This window comes from Cervus elaphus, chromosome 20 (genome assembly GCF_910594005.1).
Source record: "Cervus elaphus chromosome 20, mCerEla1.1, whole genome shotgun sequence".
Lineage (NCBI taxonomy): Eukaryota > Metazoa > Chordata > Mammalia > Artiodactyla > Cervidae > Cervus > Cervus elaphus.
The window spans coordinates 76,192,318-76,219,481 of record NC_057834.1 but is presented as its reverse complement, the minus strand read 5'-3'; the positions used below and the strand labels follow the sequence as shown (position 1 = coordinate 76,219,481).

The 27,164-nt window shown below is 38.7% G+C and overlaps 1 protein-coding gene across 2 annotated transcripts in view; it reads left to right on the top strand.

Annotated features, from left to right (window-relative positions):
* The window catches only part of LRRC8C (leucine rich repeat containing 8 VRAC subunit C), an 87,088-nt gene extending 62,704 nt beyond the window's left edge, over positions 1-24,384 (top strand). For both annotated transcript variants that reach the window (XM_043878877.1, XM_043878876.1), the window contains one exon: positions 17,842-24,384. In XM_043878877.1, the coding sequence (XP_043734812.1) occupies positions 17,842-20,115 (2,274 nt within the window). In that variant the 3' untranslated portion in view covers positions 20,116-24,384. The remainder of the gene's footprint in view (positions 1-17,841) is intronic.
* The last annotated feature ends 2,780 nt before the right edge of the window (positions 24,385-27,164 follow it).

The following is a 27,164-nucleotide window of genomic DNA, read 5'->3' as shown; positions in this document are numbered from 1 at the left end:
ACTTAAGAAACTGTAGACATTGAGGCACCTTGGAAGAGCAAGTTACAGAATCACTGCAGTGAACCCAGTGAAGTATATTTTTACAGAAACAAGAATTTGTTATGTTTTGGCCATTTGTGGTTGTTTTATAATAAAGTTGAATGCCATGGTGAAAATCAGGTTTTTCTTGTACAGATTGTCCATTCATATGGATGTTGGGTAGAGAAGTATTTTTAAGGCATCCCAAAGTAAACCTCATTGTGAGTGTTGACTGAGTTCTATAATGGTATTAGTACTTGACCTTGTACCCATGGAATAGATTTTACAAGCTGCCATGAGAGTCTAAAAACCTCCATGTTGTTTTGTGGGAAAATGGTTTCTTCTTTCTAAACAACCAGTTTTCAAATGAACTTTTGAAGGCTTGCTTATGTTCATTAACTATTTAGTATACTTTAGTCTTTCAGAGATTTAAAAAAAATTATTTAAAATTTAGTGGTTTCTGAATAATGGTGATATTCTCATGATATTGGTTTATTCTACTCTAAAAAGGTCATTTTAATCTAAGAGGGTCCTACACCTGTTAAATTTCTTTTAAAGAAATAAAAGTAATAGAATTTCAGAATTGGAAAAGATTTTAGAGGTGATTTAGCATAAGTTGTCATCCAATATAGAAATCTCTTTTACAGCTTCCTTGACAAATTAATATCTGGTTTCTACTTGAGCGAATTTGGTAATAGGGAGAAGGGTGCTGTTTAATCACATTTTTGCTATGAAACTGCAAGTAAATCAGTACATATTTACTGAATGTTGACTAGGTTCCCAGCGCTGTTAGATATTATTGGGACTAAAAATAATTTAAGGCTCCATCTCTTAAGAAGCTTAAGGAATAGTTGGAAAGCAAAGTAACACATTCATTCATTGTACCAGTTTATTCAGTGTGCTATGTTATAGGCACTGTGCTAAGTTCTGACAACACACAACTTGCTCTTGGCCCTGAAGATGTTGCAAAGATAGACATTCAAATACATCCGTCTAAAACACAATATAATTGCTGGGGTGTGTGTGTATGTGCGCACGCGCACATGTGTGTGTTCATATTGTAATGACCATAGATTGCAATACCTGCCAAAGAGGAAGAATAGTTAAGTCTACCTGGGGAAATCAAGTTTCTTGATATTCTGTGTAGGATGGTTTAAATTATATTCCTGAAAAAAAAAAGTGGTGTGTTACAAAGAATAAGACTTGTAAGGCAAAATAAAATTTAATAAATGTCCATGTGGAAATGTCTAGCAAATAAAGACTTTCAGCTTTTTAGATGTAACAGTGTTTTTTATTTCTAAGAATAAAGAAATAGAGGCTTTGAAATGTATACATTACTACTCATTATATGATAGCAAGTTAAAATCTTTAGGCTTCCTAAGAAGTAAACTATTCTAACTGGCAGTATTAGAATTAGCTACTTTAGATTTGAGTTGGTATCTCCCTACTTAAGGTATATTAGTCTTAAGAGCTGGCAAGATTCTTTGGACCAATACCTAAAACTAAGGCTGTGTAATCTTAAATTCAAATATTTTAGCTTATGTTTTGGGATGTTAATGTAAGCTTTTAAAATGTTGAAGCTGGACTCAGGAAATGCCTAATGCATGAGCAGACAATGTTGTAGAGATCCTCTTCTGAATCACTCTTGTGCATCATTTGTATTGGTCAGTTGCTTAATTTTAAACTTTTAGAAATTTGGTAGTATCAGCCACAAATCTTTTGTCTAATAAACAGATCATCAACTGCGTCATCAGTTTACCTTGTAAGAAACCTCATAGCTCCCTGGAAATCTTAAATCTGGGTTAATTTTTATAATTTCAGCTAGGTCAAGTAAAATTAAAGAGAAAAGTTGAATCTTTCCCCAGAGCTTCAAGCGAAAAAAATGGGGACTCTGCCATATGATGTTGAGTAAAACACATGGCCTTTCTGAGCCAGTTTCATCAAATGAGCAGTATTGGCATCATTTTCATTTCACAGATGATGGGAGAAACATAATGGTAAAATAGAAATGTCTTATGTTTAGTCTCGAACTCTAGACTTCCAAAACCTTCTCTTCATCTGACATTTCTAGATGTCTTAGGTGTGATTAGTTGAGTCTCTGGCAGAGATTGAAAGATGTCTAAGATCAAGGTCCAAATGCCCAGTTCTTCCCTCTCACAGCTGTCTGCTTCCCTCTTCCAAAGGATCTGCAGGAGCTGTACAGGCGAAGGACAGACAGACAAAAGAACATTTGATGAAAACCGAGCCCTGGCCCCAGGCCTCACTGTCACTCTCCCAGTGAGCTAGGCCAGAACTCAGATAAGTCACAAGGACTTCCTTTGGCCAGAAGGCTGAACCAGAAGCGGGTGGGAGAGCACAGGAAGCCTCCTTTATCCCCTTTCCCTGTACTTTAATCTCTTTCTCCCTGGAGCAAGAAAAGGGGAAGCTGGGCAAAGAAGAGACTGGGTGAGGAAAGGGTGGGGAGGAGGAGACTGACTATTGATTCTCCCAAAAGCCAGCAGGAGAGCTTGTCTGAGCAATCCTCCTCAGGCCCTCCCAGGGTATAGTCCACTTCTAAGATGGAGGCAGCTCCAGACCCACCTATCACATCAACTTCAGGGAATAAGAGAGACTTCAGAGTGATGACTCCTATGAGAAGCTCTAAAGAGAGACTCCAAACAAACTAATTCCAAGAGAGCCCCTGCTCAAACTCAGAGCCTTAACCCCCTAACCCCTTAAGCACCAAGGTTCAATACCTTTTCCTTTAATGTTACCATCTCTACCAGCCCTCTTTCTCCTAGAAATATAAAAAGGAGGAATAAAGTAGAGTCTTGAGTTCTGCCCAAAGATCAACCATCAGATGAGTTAGAAAAAAAGAAAAAAACTCCACAGCTGAAATTCACCTTATATGGTAAAAGATCTATTCGCCTAGAATGTGTGAAGCCAAATTAATGGTATTTCTGGAGTCCAGATAGCTTAACTTCCAAAAAAACATAAAATGATTGGAAAAAAAAAAATTCTCCAACCATCCATCACACCTAAATGACTGAGGATTGGCAACACTCTTGCCTTACCTGCAAGCCTTCTGTAATATCATGTAAGTAAAAGTGTTTGTTGCTCAGACATGTCCAGCTCTTTGAAACCCCATGAACTGTAGTCTGCCAGGCTCCTCTGTTCATGGAATTCTCCAGGCAAGAATACTGGAGTGGGTTGCTATTCCCTTCTCCAGGGGATCTTCCCGACCCAGGGATTGAACCTGGGTCTCCCGTATTACAGCAGAATCTTTGCCATCTGAGCCACAAGGGAAGTCCTAGTGATGTCATAGCAAGGTACAGCTGTTCTCTCCTGTAAATAATACCATCTATTCTTTCACATAGATTGGACTACAGCCTGGCAATTGACATCATTCATTTGCTGAGTAGTAGAGCAAATTATTCTTTGATGACTATAGAAAATTTCTGAAATAAATTATCACTTTTTAAAAGATTCTTTTAGTACTTCTTTGTTTATTTGGTTGGTGCCAATGGTAGAATTCTGTGTCTCTGTGCTGTTTGTACATTGATATGAATAACCAGAAGATTTATGTTTCTCTGGGACTCGTCCAGTTTCTACCTTAACTCCTGCTCACAGATTTGTTAGTGAACTACAGGGTGTCCAGAGATAAGTCAGTTGAACACAGAACTAAGATTTCAGTCCCTGCACATTGCTCCAGAAAGAGCTTTTTCTTCATTATTTCAAGAGCATAATTTTAAGTATTTCAAAATTCTAAGCAACAGAAGCAAATTGTCTTGGTTATGAATCACTAACAGTATGTTCCTAGTGTTTATCCATAGTTTCTGTATATGCACTGAATTTTCTCATATGGTTCTGGCCTTGAAGTGGATGCTTTCCACGTAAGTCGTGATGGATGAAATAATTCATTAGCCTACTTGACTTATCTGAGGTTATTGATATTTCTCCCAGCAATCTTGATTCCAGCTTGTGCTTCCTCCAGCCCAGCGTTTCTCATGATGTACTCTACATAGAAGTTAAATAAGTGGGGTGACAATATACAGCCTTGACATACTCCTTTTCCTATTTGGAACCAGTCTGTTGTTCCATGTCCAGTTCTAACTGTTGCTTCCTGACCTGCATACAGGTTTCTCAAGAGGCAGGTCAAATGGTCTGGTATTCTCATCTCTTTAAGAATTTTCCACAGTTTATTGTGATCCACAGTCAAAGGCTTTGGCATAGTCAATAAAGCAGAAGTAGATGTTTCTCCAAAACTCTCTTGCTTTTTCAATGATCTAGCGGATGTTGGCAATTTGATCTCTGGTTCCTCTGCTCTTTCTGAAACCAGCTTGAACATCTGGAAGTTGCTGAAGCCTGGCTTGGAGAATTTTAAACATTACTTTACTAGCGTGTGAGATGAGGGCAATTGTGCAGTAGTTCGAGCATTCTTTGGCATTGCCTTTCTTTGGTATTGAAATGAAACCTGACCTCTTCCAGTCCTGTGGCCACTGCTGAGTTTTCCAAATTTGCTGGCATATTGAGTGCAGCACTTTCTCAGCATCATCTTTCAGGATTTGAAATAGCTCAACTGGAGTTTCATCACCTCCACTAGCTTTGTTCATAGTGATGCTTCCTAAGGCCCACTTGACTTCACATTTCAGGATGTCTGGCTCTAGGTGAGTGATCACACCATTGTGATTACCTCGGTCATGATCTTTTTTGTACAGTTTTACTCTTGATGAAAGTGAAAGAGGAGAGTGAAAAAGTTGGCTTAAAGCTCAACATTCTGAAAACTAAGATCATAGCATCCGGTCCCATCACTTCATGGCAAATAGATGGGGGAAACAGTGGAAACAGTGGCTGACTTTATTTTTCTGGGCTCCAAAATCACTGCAGATGGTGATTGCAGCCATGAAATTAAAAGATGCTTACTCCTTGGAAGGAAACTTATGACCAGCCTAAACAGCATATTAAAAAGCAGAGACATTACTTTGTCAATAAAGGTCTGTCTAGTCAAGGCTATGGTTTTTCCAGTGGTCATGTATGGATGTGAGATTTGGATTATAAAGAAAGCTGAGTGCCAAAGAATTGATGCTTTTGAACTGTGGTGTTGGAGAAGACTCTTGAGAGTTGCTTGAAGTGCAAGGAGATCCAACATGCCCATCCTAAAGGAGATCAGTCCTGGGTGTTCATTGGAAGGACTGATGCTGAAGCTGAAACTCCAATTCTTTGGTCACCTGATGCGAAGAGCTGACTCATTTGAAAAGACCCTGATGCTGGGAAAGATTGAGGGCAGGAGGAGAAGGGGACGACAGAGAATGAGGTGGCTGGATGGCATCACCGACTCAATGGACATGGGTTTGGGTGGACACCGGGAGTTGGTGATGGACAGAGAGACCTGGCATGCTGTGATTCATGGGGTTGCAAAGAGTCGGACACGGTTGAGTGACTGAACTGACTGACTGACTTGGCTTATCGGAAAATGCCATGAAGCAAAAAGAAAACAGTGTTTAATTTTATCCACTTCCTCATTTTTCTTTTCTTTTTTTGTGTGTCCTAAAGAAGCTTTCAGAGAAGGCAATGACACCCCACTCCAGTACTCTTGCCTGGATAATCCCATGGACGGAGAAGCCTGGTAGGCTGCAGTCCGTGGGGTCGCTAAGAGTTGGATACGACTGAGTGACTTCACTTTCACTTTTCACTTTTATGCATTGGAGAAGGAAATGGCAACCCACTCCGGTGTTCTGGAGTTGCCTGGAGAATCCCAAGGATGGCGGAGCCTGGTGGGCTGCCATCTTTGGGGTTGCATAGAGTCGGACACGACTGAGGCAACGCAGCAGCAGCAAAGCAGCTTTCCTCAAAAGAAAAGGGATGAAAGCAATGTAGATACAACTAAAATTCAAGATGTAGGAAATGAAAACATTCTTGATGACTAGAAAGTCTCACGCTAACCAGAGTTAAAAAAAATTAACATTCACAGTATATATAGTCATCCTTACCTCGAAAAGTCAGTGTTTGTATATTCATAGTGGTAGGAGAATCACTTTTATTAAAGCGAGATATCAAAATGCAGATAGGATCCTAATGTAGATGTGTTGGTTTCTCCTTTTACTTGGGGTTTAAATGAATGGGTAGTGCCTCTCAAATCTGGCACTCTCTGTGTATCTTCAGTGAGTCAGCACTTTGCTCTAGGAATCACTAGGCTGACATCACTTGGCAATTCGGAGGTTGTGTGAAATGAGCTGTTTCATCTCAGAGGAATAGAGCTAGAAGGCCAGTTTTTCCAGATGTTCGCTGGCATCTGATTTTATACATGTGTGTACTTGCCACTGTTGCAGTTTGTTTTGCTTTGAGGAGGGGGCACAGTGTTTATTTATTCACCTCATATTTATTAGCACTTACTTTGTACCAAGCAATGTCAATGAGGATGGAGCTTTTCTGTATCTTTACTGGTCTAGAAGGTAAACTGATAATAGAAAATTAGACTATGTTTCCATAGGTGCTACAACAGAAGGAAAATGCAGACTTAAAAAACTGCTCCCATTAACTGTATACTTTTGTTCTCTACAGTAATGACCCAGGTAATTATGTTTTAACCTTTTCAGTGTTTAATTCTTACACCAGACTAGTGGCATTTGATGTTCCTCAGAGAACTTTTTGATGACACTTCACTAGAGAAGATATGCTTGATGTCTGGTTTTTAATCATGTACAGATAAATCCTACAGCATGTGTATTATTGCTGTACCTTAGCATCGAGAGAATTCATTAATTCAAAAATCTTAAGTTTTAATCAGTTTATCCCTCCAATCCCTTAGATTTTTTTTTCCGAGAACATTGATTCCATGCCTCAGAGGTGCCAGGGTATGATTTTTTTTTTTCTCCTTTTCCTGTTGCTATTGAGGAAATAAGCAACCAATGAAAACAGACTTTTTACTCAGTCCTTATGTTTATTAATAAACATCTTAAAATTTGGCAATTTTCTTTATACTATTCTTTCTCTCTCTCTTTCTTTCTCTTTTCTCTGGGTCTAAACTTCCTGCATACACAGGGTGTTATTTCCTGACCATCACATAAGTTTTAAACATCATCATTAAATAAGGAAGATACCATGTGCATAGCAGGCAGGAAATGATGCCACACCCTTGCAGTTTTGCTTTTCCATTTCCCCTGGAGACAAGGACTTGTTTGTGTTGGTGAGAGTGATGCAGTGTGTATGGTAGCTCATGTGTGTCTATTTTTGTTCCCCATGGTGATTGCCCCCAAGCACACATGTATTGGGCTTGGAGAATAGCAAGCTTTATGAATAAGACATTTGCTGAGAATTAAAGCATTTAAATCATCACCCTTTTAGAACCATCTTCCATGCCTTTTTCAGTTCCTTTTGTTTCTCAATAAGCTTTTTGGTACTTAAAATATTATCAGTAGTGAGCCTTGAAACAAATTCTGGCATTCTGAGTTAATCCTGTCACTGATGAGGGTAAATCTTATGTCTCTTGAGGATAGATGCTTTTGTCTCCTAACGTGTTTCTGAGAGAACATAATTAATGCAGTTTGTACATTAACTGATAACTTAGTGACATGAAAGTTAATTCGCTTCCCTTGTATCGCCATCATTTTTTCCCAGGAGAAATGGGTCTACCTCAGAAAGGATGGCGACAGTCTGTCTTTTTAATCTTTTTTTTTAAATCTTATTTATTTATTTATCTTTGGCCATGTTACACAGGCATGTGAGATGCTAGTCCCCCAACCAGGGACTGAACACCTACCCCCTGCAGTAGAAGCACAGAGTCCTAACCACTGGACTGCTAGGGAAGTTCCATCTTTTTAACCTTATCCCTTGTTCTTTGCAAATGCAGCCCTTTGCCACCTATCTCAGGATCCCACAGGGTTCTGACTTTATCCTCCCCCAAAACCTATCCAGGTCCAGCAGCTTTGAGGCTCCAGTGAAGTTGCTCCTATTCCATGAATCCTCCGTTCACTGCAAGCCTTAGCTTATTGCGCTTAACCACATCATTCACTTGATGTATGTACAACATTGTGTGCACCCTTGTTTGACTTTTCATGTGGCTGTTTATGTTTCTCCAACAAGAATGTAAGTGCTTTTAGAACAGGGAATGTTGGTTATGCCTCCTTGATTTTCCTATGATGGTTAGCATAAAGTAGATCTTCAGTAAGTTTTAGTTAATAAAGGATAGCCTGTTCTTAGTATCTCTGAATAAGCCCTGGGGAATAGATCTTTGGGATCTGTTTCTTACTAGATCATTCTTAGATCAGCAGAGATAACTTGCTCTATCAGACTGGGGACAAATCTGGTTGGTCTTCAGGGTCCAACCGTCTGAAACCAGTTGTATCTGGAGAGTGGAGGGCAGGTAAAGGATAAAGTTAGTCACCTTCCTGTTGGCCCACCTGTCACTTTGTGACTCCAGTCTGTCTATGTCCAACTTGCCATAACCAAGTTAAAGCATCATCTTTTAAAAGAACAGGCCACTATCTAAAGAATATACCTGAGTCACACATTAGCATACTGGAATGATGACTGCTGATTTATCATATGCAGCAAGTTTTCTCACTTCTTTCAGTGATAATACAGTCATAGCTATGATTTAAAGTCTAAACCAGAAAAAGATTTAGGGGTTATAATTCATAGAAAAAGAGTACTGGACTTAATTGTCAAAGTTGTAGGAAAATAAGATATGCTTATTATGAGATATGCTTATTATCTCATATGCTATTAAGGGGAGCTGTATATAAGGAAATCCAGACTTTTCTTGGTGGGAGAAGAATTTGATGTTGTAATTTACCTTGTTTGGCACTACCCAAGCAATATTGTTTATTCATAATGGTAGCTTGCTCATCAGTCATTTCCAACTCTCTGCAACCCTTTGGACTGTAACCCACACAGCTCCTCTGTCTATGGGCTTTCCCAGGCTAGAATACTGCCGTGGGTTGCCATTTCCCTCTCCGGGGAATCTTCCTGACCCAGGAATTGAACCCGTCTCCTCTGTTTCCTGCATTGCAGGTGGATTCTTTACCCACTGAGCCATTGGGGAAGCTTATAACAGTCAGGAGACTAATTTTTTTTTTTTTTTTTCAACACACTGCCTCTCTCTTCTGAAAAGATAGTAAAGCAAGAGTTATGCTTGAGAACACTCTCTGTTCAATGTGCATAGCTATGATAAAGTATAAAGAGAGATACTAAAAACGCATACATGGACTTAAAAGCAAGATAAACGGTTCTGTGGAGCACAAATGGAATACTGAGTGGGGCTGAGGCAATAGCTGGGCTCTCATCCAAATGTAGGCAGTAGCGGCCAGGAGTTCAGCTCCTGCCAGTAAAGGAACTAAAAATGCAGCAAGCACGATAAGAGACTGGAGTCCGGTCACTGTAGCCAAAGGCCCTCATTTCCAAAAGGAAGCTAGAAAGAATGGCGACTGACTGACTGCTAGAGCTGGTGCTTCAGAGGAAACCACGCATCTGGGGTGCCTCCCAACCAGGAACTGAGTCAGCCTGCCTGGAATTGTGAGATCCTGACATCACAGTGGAGCAGCAGAACATCATGGCAGGTCCTGATGGTGGGCTGGGGGGCTGGGTGCAGGAAACCACGCGGGAGCACGTGAGAGAAAAACGGCCTCCTCAGAATGAGCCTCCCGCCCAGCACGCGTGGAGACAGCTATGCTGAGAAAGTCTCGCAGCAGAATTGACAGTTGGAATATTGAATCACTCCACTCTAAAGGAAACCAAGCTTTGCAACAACAATGAGGTTAAAATAAATGTATTTACTAAAGTATAAAAAAATTAAATAAAAAACAGAAAAAATAGATTTAGAGTGGTCAAGGAGATAAAGACAAAACATAAAAAAGTAGGTAGATATGTCATAAGATCAAATGAATATAAAAAATTTAGAAATCATAGAAATAAAAAACGACTGAAATTTAAAATATCAACAAGCAGAAGAATAACACTGTACTCAGTTGCAAGAAGAATTAGAATTCTGAGTTACCCAGAGCCCAGCACAGAGAGAGATGGGAAATAAAAAGCATGCACACACCCATGGAAGATCAACAGAGAAACTCTAACATATGTCTAATAGGAATTGCAGGAAAAAGTGGAAGAAATGATAAAGCAATTTTTGAAGCAATTATTTAAAGAGATTTTCCTAAAGTTTTCCAAAAGTGAAAAAAGTCAAGTCCGTGGCTACAAATATTGAGCATTGTTCATCTACATACATTTAAAATTAGTGTGAAAATGTAAAAGATCTTTTATTAAAGATAAAATCTTCAAAGCTACCCTAGAGAAAGAGAGATTGCTCCTCAGAGAGCAAACTCAAGCTGACAGCAGGCTTCTCATCAGCAAAAGAGGCCAGAAGAAAATGGAATAATATGTTTAAGTGCTGAAAGGAAATTACTGTCAATGCAGAATTTTATAATTTACCAAATTATTATTCAAGAGTGAAAGCAATATAGACATGTTCAGACGTATGAGGCATGTGAATTTTCTATCCACAGGCCCTTATTAAAAGAACTATTAAGGGATACACTTCAACCCATAGTCAAAGGAACTCAGGGGGCAGATAAAGGATCTGAGACAGTGGGTGAGCACATGATTTAATAAATATGTAGATAATCACTGAACTATAGATTATTTTTTTATATTATGTGTTTCAGAGGAGAGCTAAAACAGACTCTGGGAACAACAAAACAGGATAGTTTGGTGGGTAGTTAAAACATGCTTGAAAGAGGAGGTAAGGATTATGAAAAACTTTAAGTGTATACATTCTAAGAAATTATATGTAACCTTTACTACAGAAATTTAGTCTACACATTCCCAACCAGCTGAGGCAAGATGGAAAATAGGAGGTGTGGACAGTGTTATCAGGGCAACAGAAAGCAGGAAGGAAGAAGTGGTATATATAAAAATAAAAATAGGGACATAAATCCAAATATCACTAAATATCCAAATATAAGTGAGGTGAGCCACAAAAATGTAATAGATTAAATTCATTTGTAAGAAGAAAGAGGTGATTAGTTTGGATTTTTTTAAAAGTCCATAAAACAGACACCTAAAAAAATAACAAAATCACAAAGGTTCTAAATAGAGACTAAAGAAGGATATTAAAAAACAGGAAAAAGCTGATGAAGCTCTGTTAATATTAGATAGTATTTAGACCTTCCATTTTCAAAAATGCACTGTTTATCAAAACAAGATATGTTTTTAATTTGAGAACATGCATAAATTCTTGTTAACACCACACAGGATGCAAAAGAATCTCAACACCCCGAGGAATTCCCGGGTGCTGAACCTTTGCAGTGAACCTCTGGCAAGCACTGATCTGTTCTCTGACCTGGTTTACAGAATGTCATGTAAAATCAGTCAGCATGTAGTTTTTGAGACTGGCACTGTTTTTAAATTAAAACTTGCCTGAATGCAATCATCATCGGAATATTTTTAATAAATTATAGCACATCCACATCATGTAGTAATGCAGCCGTTAGAATGAAGTAGATCTCTCTATGTGGGTGTGTTAGGGTCTGTAAGACATACTGTGAAGGTGAGAAATTTAAGGGGCAAGAACAATGCATGTAGTAAGATCCCACGTGTTCATATGTCCTGTGTGCAAAGTTGCTTTACTCGTGTCCGACTCTGCAACCCCATGAACTTTAGCTTGCCGGGCTCCTCTGTCCATAGGATCCTCCAGGCAGGAATACTAGAGTGGGTTGCCATTCCTCCTCCAGGAGATCTTCTTGACCGAGGGTTCAAACCCATGTCTCTTAACGTCTCTTGCATTGGGAGGAGGATTCTTGACCATTAGCGCCACCTGAGAGGTCATGTCTGTGTCAATACACAGATACAGAGTACCCACCAAACTTACCAGGGCTTCCTACGGCATGGCTGGGGAGTGGGAAAGGTGAAGGGAGTGCGCTTCCCTCTATGCTAAATATGCAGCTTTAAAAAAAAAGATTTATAATAGCAAAAAATAAAATGTTTAGGCATAACTTAATAAATGCCCAAAATCTATTTGAGGAAAGATATGAAACTCTCCTGGGAGATATAAAATTAGATTAAGCCAAGTGGAGGCACACACATGGAGAGGAAGAATCAACACCATAAAGATGTCAGTGCTTCTTAGTTTATAAATGTAATATAATCCCAATAAAAATACCACCAAGGTGGTTTGTTCTTGGGTTTTTTTTTGTGGTGGTTTTTTTTTTTTGGATCTAGGCTATAGAGTTGATTATAAAGTTCATTGTGAAAGACAGGCATGAATTTGAGCACTTACAACACTCATTACTGATTTAGTCACCTATCTCCTGTACTGGACTTTGAAGGGTTCACTGCTCTTGGTATCTCTGACATGATGTCTGACACAGCAGGTCCTTCACTAGGAGTGACTTTTCCTGAGGCACACTCAAAACTAGTTAGCACTTGTGTTCTACATGTCCCCCTCCACCCCCATCAGTGTCATTTATGTCTCCTGCATGTAAAAGATAAGCTGGCCCTTATGTATGTTTCCCTGTCTTTGTTATATCAAGCAGTTTCTCTGAAGCTGAGTGCTTTTGTTTGGTTGGGTTTGACTCTCAGCCCTTTGGTGTCTCATTCATAAACATGTTGAACTGCTTCAGTAGGTCACCACTGGTCCCTGCTGCTTCTCACGGCACTGCTTTTCTGGAAACTGCCTCAATTAAGTAGATCTTACTTTTTTACATTGTAATGATGGATGTTATGATTCTAACAAAGGGACTGAGAATCAAATAACCATCATCAAAAATATAATCAAAGATGTAGGTGAACATTAATAACTTAAAATTGTGAAAGTTACTATTAAAAGGTCCTCATTTACATTGACCATGTAAGATATTTCAATATGTGATCAAGTGTGTACATATTCCATGTAAAACATGTATCTCTTTGCTGGTATAAATTTGGCAATTTTGATTTTAAATATTTGATTTCTTTTTCTAGCTCAGAGCAGCATTCCAGGACATAGTTTAGATAGGTTGCTTCCTTTTTTAAGGAAATTTGAATTTTACTTTGTTTCTCTTAAAAACACACCTTGTAGAAAGCAAAATCAGGAAATGCAGTTTATTTCATTGACCCTACAATTTTTTTCCGAGAACAGCTGTTGTGTTATCTGAAAATAATTTGCAAATGGGAATTCATGAATTTGGCTCTTAGTGAGACCATTTATCCAATCACTGCAACCTTTGTGTTTCTTTTCCAGAAATATTATCCTAGGTATTAGGACAGTCATGGAACAATTTCACATGTATATTTTTTATTCCTCTAGGAACTTTAGTTATAAAGTCTTGAAGAGCATTTTATATACTTTGTTACCTGGATGTCAGCTGCTCCATGGAATATAGAGGATGTTGTATCAAATTCCAGTCTATGAGCTGTCTGCATTCTGACAGACTCCTGGAAGAATTAGGTTCTCACCGTTCCAGTTCTTGCTTCCATGGAAACAATTTAGATTATAGATTTTTAGCATCCCAGGCAAAATCTCCCTGTCCAGTTTTGATCTAAGCATGAAATTACTTGGTCCTTTTGCCTGTGATTTCTATAGTTCATTCATAATAGAGGGGTGTGTGTGTGTGTGTGTGTGTGTGTGTGTGTGTGTGTGTGTGTGTGTGTGTTTAGCAGATTTTACCAAAGGTTTAGGGAAGATTGAAAGGTATTTACATCTCCAAATGGAAATAATGAGTGTACACTGCAGCCTCCTACCCCATTGCTTGACCTGTTTCCTTCGATTCTACCCCTCCTCTACTGATTCACCTCCCCCCTCCCTCTAAGCCTGTTCATCCCACTATAGCATGGGTGGTTTAGCTATCTTTGTTGCTGGTTTTACCTCACTTTTGCACTCAGTGACTCATGTCCTTCTATGGACAGCTTTTCCTTATTCTGAAACTAACTTAGGTATTTGCTTTAATTTCGATGATTTCATTTAAGAATTATTCTCAGAACTTCCCTGGTGGTCCAGTGGTTAAGACTCAGGGCTTCCCACTGCAGAGCAAATGGGTTTGGTTCCTGGCTGGGGAACTAAGATGCTGTGCTGCACCGCCAAAAAATAATAATAATTATTATTATTCTCAAATCTGTTCTTAGGGTAGTTAACTTTCTCACCTTGATATATCTTGGATCAGATTCTTCTGTTCATCTTGCTTTTTAAATTTTTTTCTCTTCCCCTTGACCCCATTTCTTTCCCCTCTTTCTCCCCCTCCCCCTGCATAAACACACTGTGTAGGTGTAGGTCTAGTCCCAATGCTTTTTCCTCCAAAGGCAGCCTGAGAGTTGTCCCTAGCAGAAAAGCATTGGGTTTCTCGTCTGTGTGACACATGTATGGTACAAGCTGGTGGTGATGGTCTAAGCCTTGATGTTCTGCAGAACAGGATATGGTGGTGGGGCTTTCTTCCTGCTCTTACCCTAAGCACTCTTCCTTAGCCCTCCACTGCAGCCTGGAACCCTACCATTATTCCTTTAAAAAAAATTTTGCAGCTATTCTTTAAGGCTTCTTTTGTATTCTAATCTTTAAATTTCTGGATTAGGTAAAGAGAAGTGAGGTGTAGGTTTAATTAGGCAAGCTTCTCAAGAAAGCAGAAAAGTTGAAACAAAATCTTTTAAGTTCTTACAAGATGCTATTTCCAAATATCCCACAAAACACCTTTTACCCTTTTCTTTTTTAAAGGAAGCCTTTCTGTCTTCTTTCTGTTTCTTTTACTGTACCTTTGAAAACATTGATGCTTCTCCCGGTTCTTCTCGGTGATGGGGAGTGTTTACACTAATCATAGAAAGTAACTTCCTTCCTCTCTCCTATGGCTATTTTACTGTTTAAATCCCCACAGTCTTTTCTCTTGGGCTCTGCAAGATGCCAGCCAATCAAGTTCCTTTGTCCTAAATATAAAGAGGTACCCCAGGAGGGCACACAGCTGAGCCAGGGAGGCCCAAGCAGGATTTCAGGCCACACTCGCCCCTCAGCTGGACACCCTGGTGCCAGGCATAACCTGAGACCCTCTGCAGCAGCCAGGCTCCAGAGGTTAATCATCTGCCCCCATGAGGAGCGAGTCTGGACAAGGGCAGGGCAGGAGGCAGTACTGGGTCCATCTGGGTGCTTGGCAGGGACCTAGAACCTCCAGAAGGTACCTACTTGCCTTTTTACCTTCTGGCTGATCTTGCTTTCACATCAGTGCATCTCTGTTTTCATCACATCATTAACAATGTCGTATTAACATACCTGGAGAAAGAAATGACAACCAACTCTAGTATACTTGCCGGGAAAATTCCATACACAGAGGAGCCCATGAGGTCGCAAAAAATCAGACAGGACTGAGCATAGCACAGCATTAACATGCTAGCTCAAAGGTGTCACTCTTGGAGAAGGTGCTGGGGAAGCATTTCTGTCCGTACTGGTCTCTAGCCCCCACCTTGTGCCTGCTTCACAGATGCGCTCAGTCACTCAGTTGTGTTCTACTCTTTGCAACTTCATCAACTGTAGCCCACCAGGCTCCTCTGACCATGGGATTTTCCGGGCAAGAATACTGAAGTGGGTTGCCATTTCCTTCTCCGGATAATTGAAGCTTCACAGATAATTGGAGCATTAAATGAGACTACAATTGGGAAAACATCTAGAATATGACCCCAAGCCACTGAATTTCTTTTTCTGTTTGATATTTCTGCAGGGTAGACTTTAACATCCGTCTAGGCTTTCTCCTACTATTTTCTGTTCCAGGGGTTTCCATGGTAGAGTGCTTGACCCCAAGAAATATAAAGGATGCCCTATTGAAATATGAGATTAAAATGAAAACTTTATGTTCATTTTAAACTTAAAGGAAAAATAAGCTAATATTTGGCTGAGGGAATTGGCAATACTTTATGGTTATAATTATAAATAGACATATATGAGTGAGTGAAAGCCACTCAGTTGTGTCCAACTCTTTGTAACTCCGTGGACTATCAGTCCATGGAATTCTCCAGGCCAGAATACTGGAGTGGGTAGCCTTTCCCTTCTCCAGGGGATCTTCCTAACCCAGGAATCAAACCCAGGTCTCCCTCACTGCAGGCAGATTCTTTACCAGTCAAGCCACAAGGGAAGCCCATAAATAGATATATATATATGCCCACAAATATGGACATGTTTAACATTTTTTTCCTCTGATACAGGTAAGTGATTAAAATGTTTGTTTGAAGACATTCTCAAACATTCTCACACCACTGTAGTTACCAAACCCTTTGAATGCAATCACATTTGTTTTTCTTCCCTGCCTTCTTCTGATTTACATAGTAAATAGTAGCCCCTGATACATCTTCTGATCTACAGTGTTTATATATCTTTATAAACAAAACTTCCTCTCTTCCCCCAACTTCATTCTTTCATTGTTATCCACATAGGATATGGGAAGAGATAAGCATTTCCCCTAAAACATGTATAACTTATGAAAGGTAATTTGTTACTCAGGATGAAGTAAAATTGAGATCTTTTTGGTTTAATCCTAGAAACTCAGTAAAATAAAATAAGAATGTGGGTTCTGGGTCCAAGTGGCCTAGGCTAGATGACATTAAGCAAGTTGCCTAAACTTTCTGTGCCTTCATCTCCTCATCTGTGAAATTGGGGTAAAAAGAGTAATCTGCCTTATCACGTTAAGGTGACAATTAAAATAATTAATATCTTTGACATTATTGGAATAGGATTACATATTAAACACAACAGCAGGTTTGTTGCTGTCATCGCTGTAGTCACTGTCCTTAACTTTATCCCTAAGAGAGATCCACGCCCAGCACTATGCAGCTCTGAAGTGGAAAGACTAGTGTCAGTGTCAGTGCTAGATTCATCCACTTTCTCAGCAAATACATACTGGCAGTCTCCTATATATCAGACACTCAACTAAGGGCTGGACGCTCCACTGCATCGTCAAACCTTGTACAACACTTCTCTCTAGGGGGCTGTATCTCCCCCGTCACCAGCTTGTGGTCATATTCCTCATGCCATAACAGTCTACTTTGTAATAGACTCAGTGTACATGTTCATGTACTTCTTCCTGGAGATGATTCCTCCAGGTTGATTCCAAGTGTATTTTGCCTCATCCTATCTCATATTTGGGAAGAAAGTGTTCTCTCTTACTGAAATTGCAATCTTATGAGACTGCTGGACATTCTTAGGGCTTCAGATTATTTTCAACAAACTGAAGCATTAGTAGGGGAAGAGAAGTTGATGTAATATTTTGTGTGAAAAGCAGCAAGTTTAGACATAACTATTTTACTATCAAACATTTCTACAGTCTTTCATCTCTCTCTGAATAAATAGTTCTTGCAAAAGCATAGTAAATTCCCATTTTATTAAAACTAGTCATATTCATCTATGCATGACTAGGATATGGGTAGAAAGAAAAGAGGAAATTATAAAGACAGGAATTTCTCCCGTATTTCCTCCTTTTAATCCTTTTACTTCTCATACAGAAACTAATATAATGTTGGGAGACATCCAGTTCAAGACAGAATCTGATAAGAGGATGTACTTCCCAGACCAATGACTGATTCCCCAAGGCTTCAGTGAAATAAGAAATGCAAAATTTTTTAAATATGTGAAATGTTCTTCAAATATTTATTTTGTCATGAACTGTTCTGTGTCCTGACAAAACTCCATTTTGTGTCTTGAGTTAGATGTGGCAAACAAAGATATACATTTCATTTTCCCAACCTGTGGGCTAAGAATAAAAATCTCGGTGTTGGAATTGAACATTGTATTCTCCAGGCAAAGGAAATGGACTTTTATTGGATGTTATTGCTGCTTTCCTTCTCACTAATGACATTATGAAAGCTCTTTGAGTAATATAATTTGAAAATATTATTTCTGTGTTTCAGGTCATGCAAGACAAGATAATCTGCCTTCCGAAAAGAGTACAGCCTTCTCAGAACCACTCTTCTGTTTCAAATGTCTCTCAAGCAGTGGCCAGTACCACCCCACTGCCTCCACCAAAACCATCTCCTTCTAACCCAGTCACTGTGGAAATGAAAGGGCTGAAGACAGATTTGGACCTTCAGCAATACAGCTTTATTAACCAGATGTGCTATGAGCGAGCCCTCCACTGGTACGCCAAGTATTTCCCATACCTTGTCCTCATTCATACCCTGGTCTTCATGCTCTGCAGCAACTTTTGGTTCAAGTTCCCTGGCTCCAGCTCCAAAATAGAACATTTCATCTCAATCCTGGGGAAGTGTTTTGACTCTCCCTGGACCACACGAGCCTTATCTGAAGTGTCTGGGGAGGACTCAGAAGAGAAGGACAGCAGGAAGAACAACATGAGCAGGTCCAACACCACCCAGTCTGGTCCAGAAGGCAGTCTGGTCAACTCTCAATCTTTGAAGTCAATTCCTGAGAAGTTTGTGGTTGACAAATCCACTGCAGGGGCTCTGGATAAGAAGGAGGGTGAGCAGGCAAAAGCTTTATTTGAGAAGGTGAAGAAGTTCCGGCTGCACGTAGAAGAAGGTGATATACTGTATGCCATGTATGTTCGTCAGACTGTACTTAAGGTTATAAAATTCCTAATCATCATTGCATATAATAGTGCCCTGGTTTCCAAAGTCCAATTTACAGTGGACTGTAATGTTGACATTCAGGACATGACTGGATATAAAAACTTTTCTTGCAATCATACCATGGCACACTTGTTTTCAAAACTCTCCTTTTGCTACCTGTGCTTTGTAAGTATCTACGGATTGACGTGCCTTTATACGTTATACTGGCTGTTCTACCGTTCTCTGAAGGAGTACTCTTTTGAGTATGTCCGGCAGGAGACTGGAATTGATGATATTCCAGATGTGAAAAATGACTTTGCTTTTATGCTTCATATGATTGATCAGTATGACCCTCTGTATTCCAAGAGATTCGCGGTGTTCCTATCTGAAGTGAGTGAAAACAAATTAAAGCAGCTGAACTTAAATAATGAGTGGACTCCAGATAAACTGAGGCAGAAGCTGCAGACAAATGCCCATAACCGTTTGGAACTGCCTCTCATCATGCTCTCTGGCCTTCCAGACACTGTTTTTGAAATCACAGAGTTGCAATCCCTAAAACTTGAAATCATTAAGAACGTCATGATACCAGCCACTATCGCGCAGCTAGACAATCTCCAGGAGCTCTCTCTACACCAGTGCTCAGTCAAAATCCACAGCGCGGCATTGTCTTTCCTGAAGGAGAATCTCAAGGTCTTGAGCGTCAAGTTTGATGACATGAGGGAGCTGCCCCCCTGGATGTATGGCCTCCGGAACCTGGAGGAGCTTTACCTGGTTGGCTCTCTAAGTCACGATATTTCCAGAAATGTCACCCTTGAGTCTCTGCGGGATCTCAAAAGCCTTAAAATTCTCTCGATCAAAAGCAACGTTTCCAAAATCCCACAGGCAGTGGTTGATGTTTCCAGCCATCTCCAGAAGATGTGCATCCACAACGATGGCACCAAGCTGGTGATGCTCAACAACCTGAAGAAGATGACCAACCTGACAGAGCTGGAGCTGGTCCACTGTGACCTGGAGCGCATCCCTCACGCCGTATTCAGCCTGCTCAGCCTCCAGGAACTGGACCTCAAGGAAAATAATCTGAAATCCATAGAAGAGATCGTTAGCTTCCAGCACTTGAGAAAGTTGACCGTACTAAAACTGTGGCATAACAGCATCACCTACATCCCAGAGCATATCAAGAAACTCACCAGCCTGGAGCGTCTGTCCTTCAGTCACAATAAAATCGAGGTGCTGCCTTCCCACCTCTTCCTATGCAACAAAATCCGTTACCTGGACTTGTCCTACAATGACATTCGATTTATCCCACCTGAGATCGGAGTTCTACAAAGTTTACAGTATTTTTCCATCACTTGTAACAAAGTGGAGAGCCTTCCAGATGAACTCTACTTCTGTAAGAAACTCAAAACTCTGAAGATTGGGAAAAACAGCCTATCAGTACTTTCCCCCAAAATTGGAAATTTGTTATTTCTTTCCTATTTAGATGTTAAAGGCAATCACTTTGAAATCCTCCCTCCTGAACTGGGTGACTGTCGGGCTTTGAAGCGAGCTGGTTTAGTTGTAGAAGATGCTCTGTTTGAAACCCTGCCTTCTGATGTCCGGGAGCAAATGAAAACAGAATAACTTATTTTGTTTAAAGTTTGACTAAAACATGCTTCTACCAAATACAGTATAAATAACTAGGTAGTCTTAATGCCTTTCCTACTTTATTATTGTTTTTCTTCTTTTTCGCACAAAACAAAATGTACACAAAGAATGAGTAAGGAGTATGTATTTTTTAATAAAAATTTAATTGTATTTTTTCAATATTAGTATTTTAAAGGTTTATTTGTCCTGGAACCTAATGTATCTATTATTGTTTTCTACTGACAGAGACAGATGGTTCCACCTGTTTTTGTTTGTTTTTTTGTTTGTTTGCTTGCTTGCTTGTTTGTTTTGGTTTTTGGTAAATTCTTGTAAAAGGAAGGGAATTTTAAGTTGCATGTTTTTGGTATTTTTTAAATCGATGAAGATACTTTGCCAAGGTCATTTTTTAGCTTGTTTACATCTGTACAGGGTCTTTATTTTTGTTTTCATTGTATGTGTACCAAGGAATCTCTGCTAGTTATTTTAATACCAGCTGCCTTCTGCATTGGTCAAGTATTTCATTGTACAGAAAACTTCTCTGGAGTATAAGCTCACATAAGTGCATTGTCATGGACTATTATTTTCAAAATTTCCCCTTGCCTCCAGCAGAACTCTAAATTGTTTTCTTTCACATACCTGCCAGTTATTTATCATTAGGCAAGGATTTTGTGAGTAAGGACGATAATCTTCCATGGTCAGGTTGGTTGGATTGGTCATTTATAATTTAACTGATTTACATTTTTACCAACATTTTTTAAATGTTGAAAATATTTTCCTTCAGTGAAAAAGGAAATGCAGAAACTCCTCCCCTTTAATATCAATGTTGTTATGTAGTTCTGGTGAACAACCTTAGAAAAGCTAATTTATTTTAATTAAAATAGCTAATTAAATTTAAAAATCAGAATCAGAAGCCTGCTTTTTAGTAATTTAATCATCTTTGATATCTTGATATGTGAATACATCCGATGGAAAAAAAAGAAAAAGTGCTACTAAAGCACCCTGCTAAAGAGCTGGTGCACTCCAGCCAGGCACACAGGTTCCTCTGGGCAGTGTGGCAGTGGTGATCTCTGTTCAAATTCTGCCTGTAACACAAACTAATCAATGTATACCTATATATATATATATTAATCAATCTCTCTCAAGTCTGCCCTTGCTATGAATGCTAGTAATGCAAGCACAGAAACTCTGTTCTCTTTGGCTTAGAAAAGTTTATCTCATCTAAAATAATTCTATATCTTTGTTTTTTTAAGTGTGAAAAAATAGCTGAGTGAATATAACTTAGAAATAATTTTTGCCTGTTGGTCAGCAGAGCTTTTATTTTACTCTATACTAAAAATCCAACATAGTGTGAAAGTGAAAGTAGCTCAGTCGCGTCTGACTCTTTTGACCCCGTGGACTATACAGTTCATGGAATTCTCCAGGCCAGAATACTGGAGTGGGTAGCCATTCCCTTTCCCAGAGGATCTTCCCAACCCGTGATCAAACCCAGGTCTCCCACATTGCAGGTGGATTCTTTACCAGCTCAGCCCCCAGGGAAGCCCAAAATGTATGGGTCTTGGGCAAAAGTTTTCACTGACTATTAAACTGTATAGAACAGGAAAATGAAAACACTATTTGTGCCCTCAATCCAGGACCAGTGCTATCTATCGTGGGAATTTTGTTTCATTCTCCAACTTCATACTCACTGTTTTCAGAACCCTAGTCTGATCTAAGATGGTTTTGTGACCTAACAAAAAAAACAAGTAGGAAGATGGTTTGGGTTTCAAAATGCTGGTTTTAAAATTTACTCCTTGATCCTGGTAAATTTGCTTAATGACACTTTGAGTCATACACGGGACACAGCTCTACAAACTACTCAGCAGATACGTGTACCTCAGTTGTGTTTTAAACATTATGATACAACATGGGGTAAAGGATTTGGAGAAGAGATGCTTTTCATTTATTTAATAATTTAATCATGTAGACCAAAGTGCTTTGCTGTTTCTGCTCTATGTTTAAGTGTTAGAATGGTGATTTTGTATAGCTGGTTTATTTCCACCTGGAATTGAAACAACATGTTTAAAATAGCAACATGGTTTTACTTCTTTGATAAAATATTCAATTCTAGTATGTTTTTAGGATCTTGATTATGAACCATGAGTTGTATTTAGAGACATAGCACTACCTGTTTTAAACAAACAAACAAACAAACCTGGAAGATTGTCCATCACTGAGCATGACAAGAATACCCCTGTTGAAAGGTGAGCTTTGATAACTGCTGTTAAGACACTGGGTGCATTATTTTTCTGGATAAAATTTATAGTTGTTTTCTATATCACCCTTAAAAAGGGATCTATTCAGGTTAAACATCACATTTATGCTGAAATCTTTATCTGGTGTTAATTTATAATCTCCCATGGGTTCATAACTGAAGTAAATCACTAGTAATTAGTCTTTGTGACAACTTGCTCAAAATGTCAAAATAATTTTATTTACTTCCTAATGATTTCACAGGTTGACCCTAACCTAAGTTCTAAATAACAACCAGCTAATCAGTATAGTTCTGAGTTTATGGTTTAACTAGGAAGGAAAATTCATAGATGCTTGTTAGATTTTATAAAAATTCAAAATGTTCAAACTTCATCTTGAGTCTTAATTTTCCAACTTGATCCTTTTAAATATTGTATATTTTTGTTCACATTCTTAAGTAAAAAGCATTTAATTACTCTTTAGCTATTAAATGGGAAACTCAGGTAAATGAACTGCTGACTTTTCTAAAGTTCTTTAATGAATCAAACTCAGTGTTAAAAGGGGTATTTACCTAATCCTTTTCATATTTTTACAAGTGCTCTTGCTAAAAAGGAACAACTAGCTCTATTTCTCCAACTTCTATAAGATTCATGAGAAACTGCTTATGTAAATATAAAAGCATCATATGTACTCAAGTCCTGTGGCTACTGGACACCCTTGGTGAGTATGCTTTTTGGTCAGTTTTAGTAGTTAAGTATAGATCCGTTGTTGGTGGATGGTCCTGTTGAAACAGCATCTAAGTATATATCCTGGTGGAACTCACCTAAAAAGACCACACCTCAGAAAGCTAGTCATTTGTTGGGTTTTCACTCACTTTGTTTTGTTTTAAGTACGATGGTTTTTAACATAAATGTTCTTGATTCAGTGAAACCTGTTATTTACACTGGTAAGTTTTCTGATTGTTCACCCACCTTTCCCCTGCCTTAGGTTTCCCATGTAGTTAATGCAGTGAGTTCTAACAATTTCCATACCACCCCAAGGGCAGGCACTACTTTTTCTGAAAGGCTTGGAAAATAAGCCTGCTGTGAGTATTCTGTTCATTTATAGGTTCCTCCTTCTCTGCCTCTGAAGCCATCTTTACAGAGAGAGGCTTAGCAACCTGAAGTATTCCGTGAGTTACTGGGGATAAACAAAGTTCACGTTTTTGCAACATACTATCTTATGATTTCTGTTATAAGAAAGGGAAGAAAAAAATATTTACATTTGTTGTTACCACCCCCCCTAAGAGTTTTGCTGTGGTTTATGTTCCTAATTCTAAGTAAAGTTCATTTTTTAAGTAGTATTTTACTCTATAATGTAGTGTAGTGTTAGTCACTCAGCCGTGTCTGACTCTTTGCCACTCCATGGACTGTAGCCCTCCAGGCTCCTCTGTCCATGGGATTTCATAGCAAATACCTGATTGGTAGTAGTGATTTATTTATTATATATACTTAAACAGTGATCCATCTTTATGGAAACTGCAGTATTTAGTAGTAAAGAGATAAGATAAACTTCAAGACAACTTAAATTTGTGTTTAGAAATTAAATTGATTCAGTTTGCATTCTCCTATGAATCTTGAATGTGATAATGCTATTCAAGCAGTTCACATTTTTGGTAGGATCTCAATAACTCAGGGTAGGTAGGGTTCCATAGCAAAATAGCACAGTTATTAGCGAGGGGAATGCCTCAAGGGTCTGTAAGATTTTCTCTTTTTTTTTTTTTACTGTCTACTCAGACACATTGTAAGAAAACTTGGACAGTCTCAGACCTGCCATTGATTTTTCAGATTTAGGCCTCAGTGACATGCTTCTAATACAATTTCATACCAGTCTTTCAAACTAGCTATCCACTCTTACTCCATCTTCCCAGAGACTTTCACTGATAAAGGTAACATGCTTAAATTCATTTTGGGGAGATGGGGAGGAGAGAAGCTCTCCTCCCACGCTAAGGAATTTTCTTTTTTTTTTAATTAGAAGACCTTAAAAAGGGGTATATAACTTCAAACAGTTTTTTGGTCCTGTTAAATAACAGTTCCTATGCATGGTTTTGGATCTGGTATAAATTTGCTTTTTGCTGAACATTGTTCACTCTCCCATATGATTCTGCCTATTTAATGAATATTTTTTGTGGGGTTGAAACTCAATGCCTTATGTGGTCACTTAGATTTCCTTTTGCTGCTTGTTTCCTCTTACTGTATATGTTCAGATTTTGTCAGTGCTGGCAAAACCTCCAAGACTGTCAAGAAAATGCTTGAAAGTTGATCTGTCATAGTGTAAATTCATGATACAACGTCTTAATGTTATTTGGCTATGTAGTAGTACATAGGAACAGAAAATAAATTAAATAAAATTGTTTTTGTAATTTGAAATTGAGATCAGTCCCTTTCTTATCTATTTGTGGAAATCATGTTTCTCTTTTGCATTTCTCTTGTGTTTTTGCATTTTCTGTTACCAAGGCTCCCTGAACTCTGCAGGAAATAGGCTGCATGCATTTTTTTCACTTTGTATTTGGCTAGTTTCTGCAATTGTGACTAATGATTTCCTTCCTTAATTCTCTGTACTGCATCTACCTAAGGTGCCCCTGGAGTTTCATTTGGGTCATTAGTGCCTTGCTATGTAATCTGGAATGCAATTTCTGTGTATTTGCCAGATCAGACTGTACAATGGCTGTCCAGCCCAGCACTCAGTAAATACTTTTATGGTAATAATTGGGTCTACTTAAATCAGAATGGTTCTGTGCAACTAGGAAGACTTCCCTAGTTAAACACATATACTCCAAGCATAGGGAGGAGCTTAATAAAATAACTTCATGAACCACTTATGCATAAGAAAATTGTGACTGGTAACTTTGAAGCTAAATTATCATTTTACAAATTTTTCTGTAGTTATTTATGACTCAGTTATTTCACTGATAATCAACTGATAGTCCTTTGGGAAAGAACTGTCGAGATGAGGAGAGATTGTGAGTGCGATGAGAGAGGCCTTGCGAATATGTGTACAGAAACTTAGAAGGAATGATGGGAGAGCGCTGGAGAAACTTCTGAGAGGAGCTGAGATGGGCAGCGGATCAGAAACATCTTGTGATTCCAGTGCAAGTTGCACAAAGAAAAAGTCTCTGTCCACTGCCACCTCCCACTGCCCCATCTTCCAGTCCTTTCATTACAGAATATTGAGATAAACACTAAAATTAACTCGGTTGTTTCAGTTAGCAAGGTTCAGGGTAAGCACTTTGATTTGGATGGAGAGATACATGAAAGTCATTAAAATCAATAGGGTACTTAAACAGCCATAGCACCAGGCCTATGTGTTTCTGAATGTATATTTGAATGTCATTCTAAACATCCAAGCAGGAAAAAGTGAAAAGCTCTTCATAAGCTGCATTATTTTTATGTACAAATCTTTGAATACAGGTTATAATTTAGGTTTCATATTTAAGCATTTTTGAACAAAGCAAGGTGCAAGTAAACATTTATGTGATCACATATACCACAGTGATGAAGTATTTTCAGAGTGTGGATATTTTGCATAAAAATCACAGCCCTAGGGGACTTCCCTGGTGGCCCTGTGGACCAGAATCTGCCTTGCAATGCAGGGGACATGGATTCAATCCCTGGTTGGGGAACTAAAATCTCAATGCCTCAGAGTAACTAAGCCCGTGCACTGCAACTGCTGAGCCCAGATGCCACACCGCAAAGAGAGACTTGGCGTGATGCAGTGAAGAATCTGCATGCTACCATCGAGACTGACTCCACCAAATAAATGACAATAATAAAATAAATCATCTTAGCCAAACTGGCCATTCTGATTTTTGTGATTCAGGGGTTCCTCTGTTGTAAAGTTTGGAAACAATTAGAATATGGCCTTTCGTTTTATTTTTTTAGTCCTTTAATTAATTTTTTGAACTGAAGGATAGTTGATTCACAATGTTGGGGTGGTTATTATACAGTGAAGTGATTCAGATATAAAGATATTGCTGCTGCTATTTAGTTGCTAAGTCATGTCTGACTCTTTTCCAACCCCGTGGACTGTAGCCTGTCAGGTTCCTCTGTCCATGGGATTTCCCAGGCAAGAATACTAGAGTGGGTTGCCATTTCCTTTCTCCAAGGGATCTTCCCAACTCGGACTGAACCTGCCTGTCTTGCTTGGCAAGTGGATTCTTTACCACTGGGAAGCCGCAGATATATGGATATAAAAATATATATATTGTATTTCAGATTTTTTTCCATTATAGGTTATTAAAAGATATTGAATTTAGTCTGCTGTACTATGCATTAGGTCCCTGTGGAATTAATTTTATTTCAACTCAGGATACATCTAGACATCACCATTAAAAAGTATTTAGTTCCTTTCTTATGAGTATAATATGATAATTACCTGATCAGGTAATACAGATCTTGGGAAAACTGACACAAAGAGGCCACATATAAGTTTTGCACTTTATATCTCTCCCATAATTCTTCTAAGAAAAAAATCAACTCCTCAGCAGTGATTTTGATATAGGGATAAATAACATTTTTATCTGAATTACAAAGTTCTTGGGATTCCATTGTAATTTCACATAGACTGTTTGGAATAATTTTGTTAAAATCATACTCTTAAGTAACATTTGAACAGCTTTCAACTTGTCAGGCTGATTTAGTCCAAGAATAAATAAAATCAATACAAGAACATGAAGCTACATCATTGTAAACTTGAGAAATAAATGTCCACAAATTTATGAAGTAGTAGGTGTGTTCCATTTATTCTATTGAGTTATATGTATATAGTTCTGAATGATT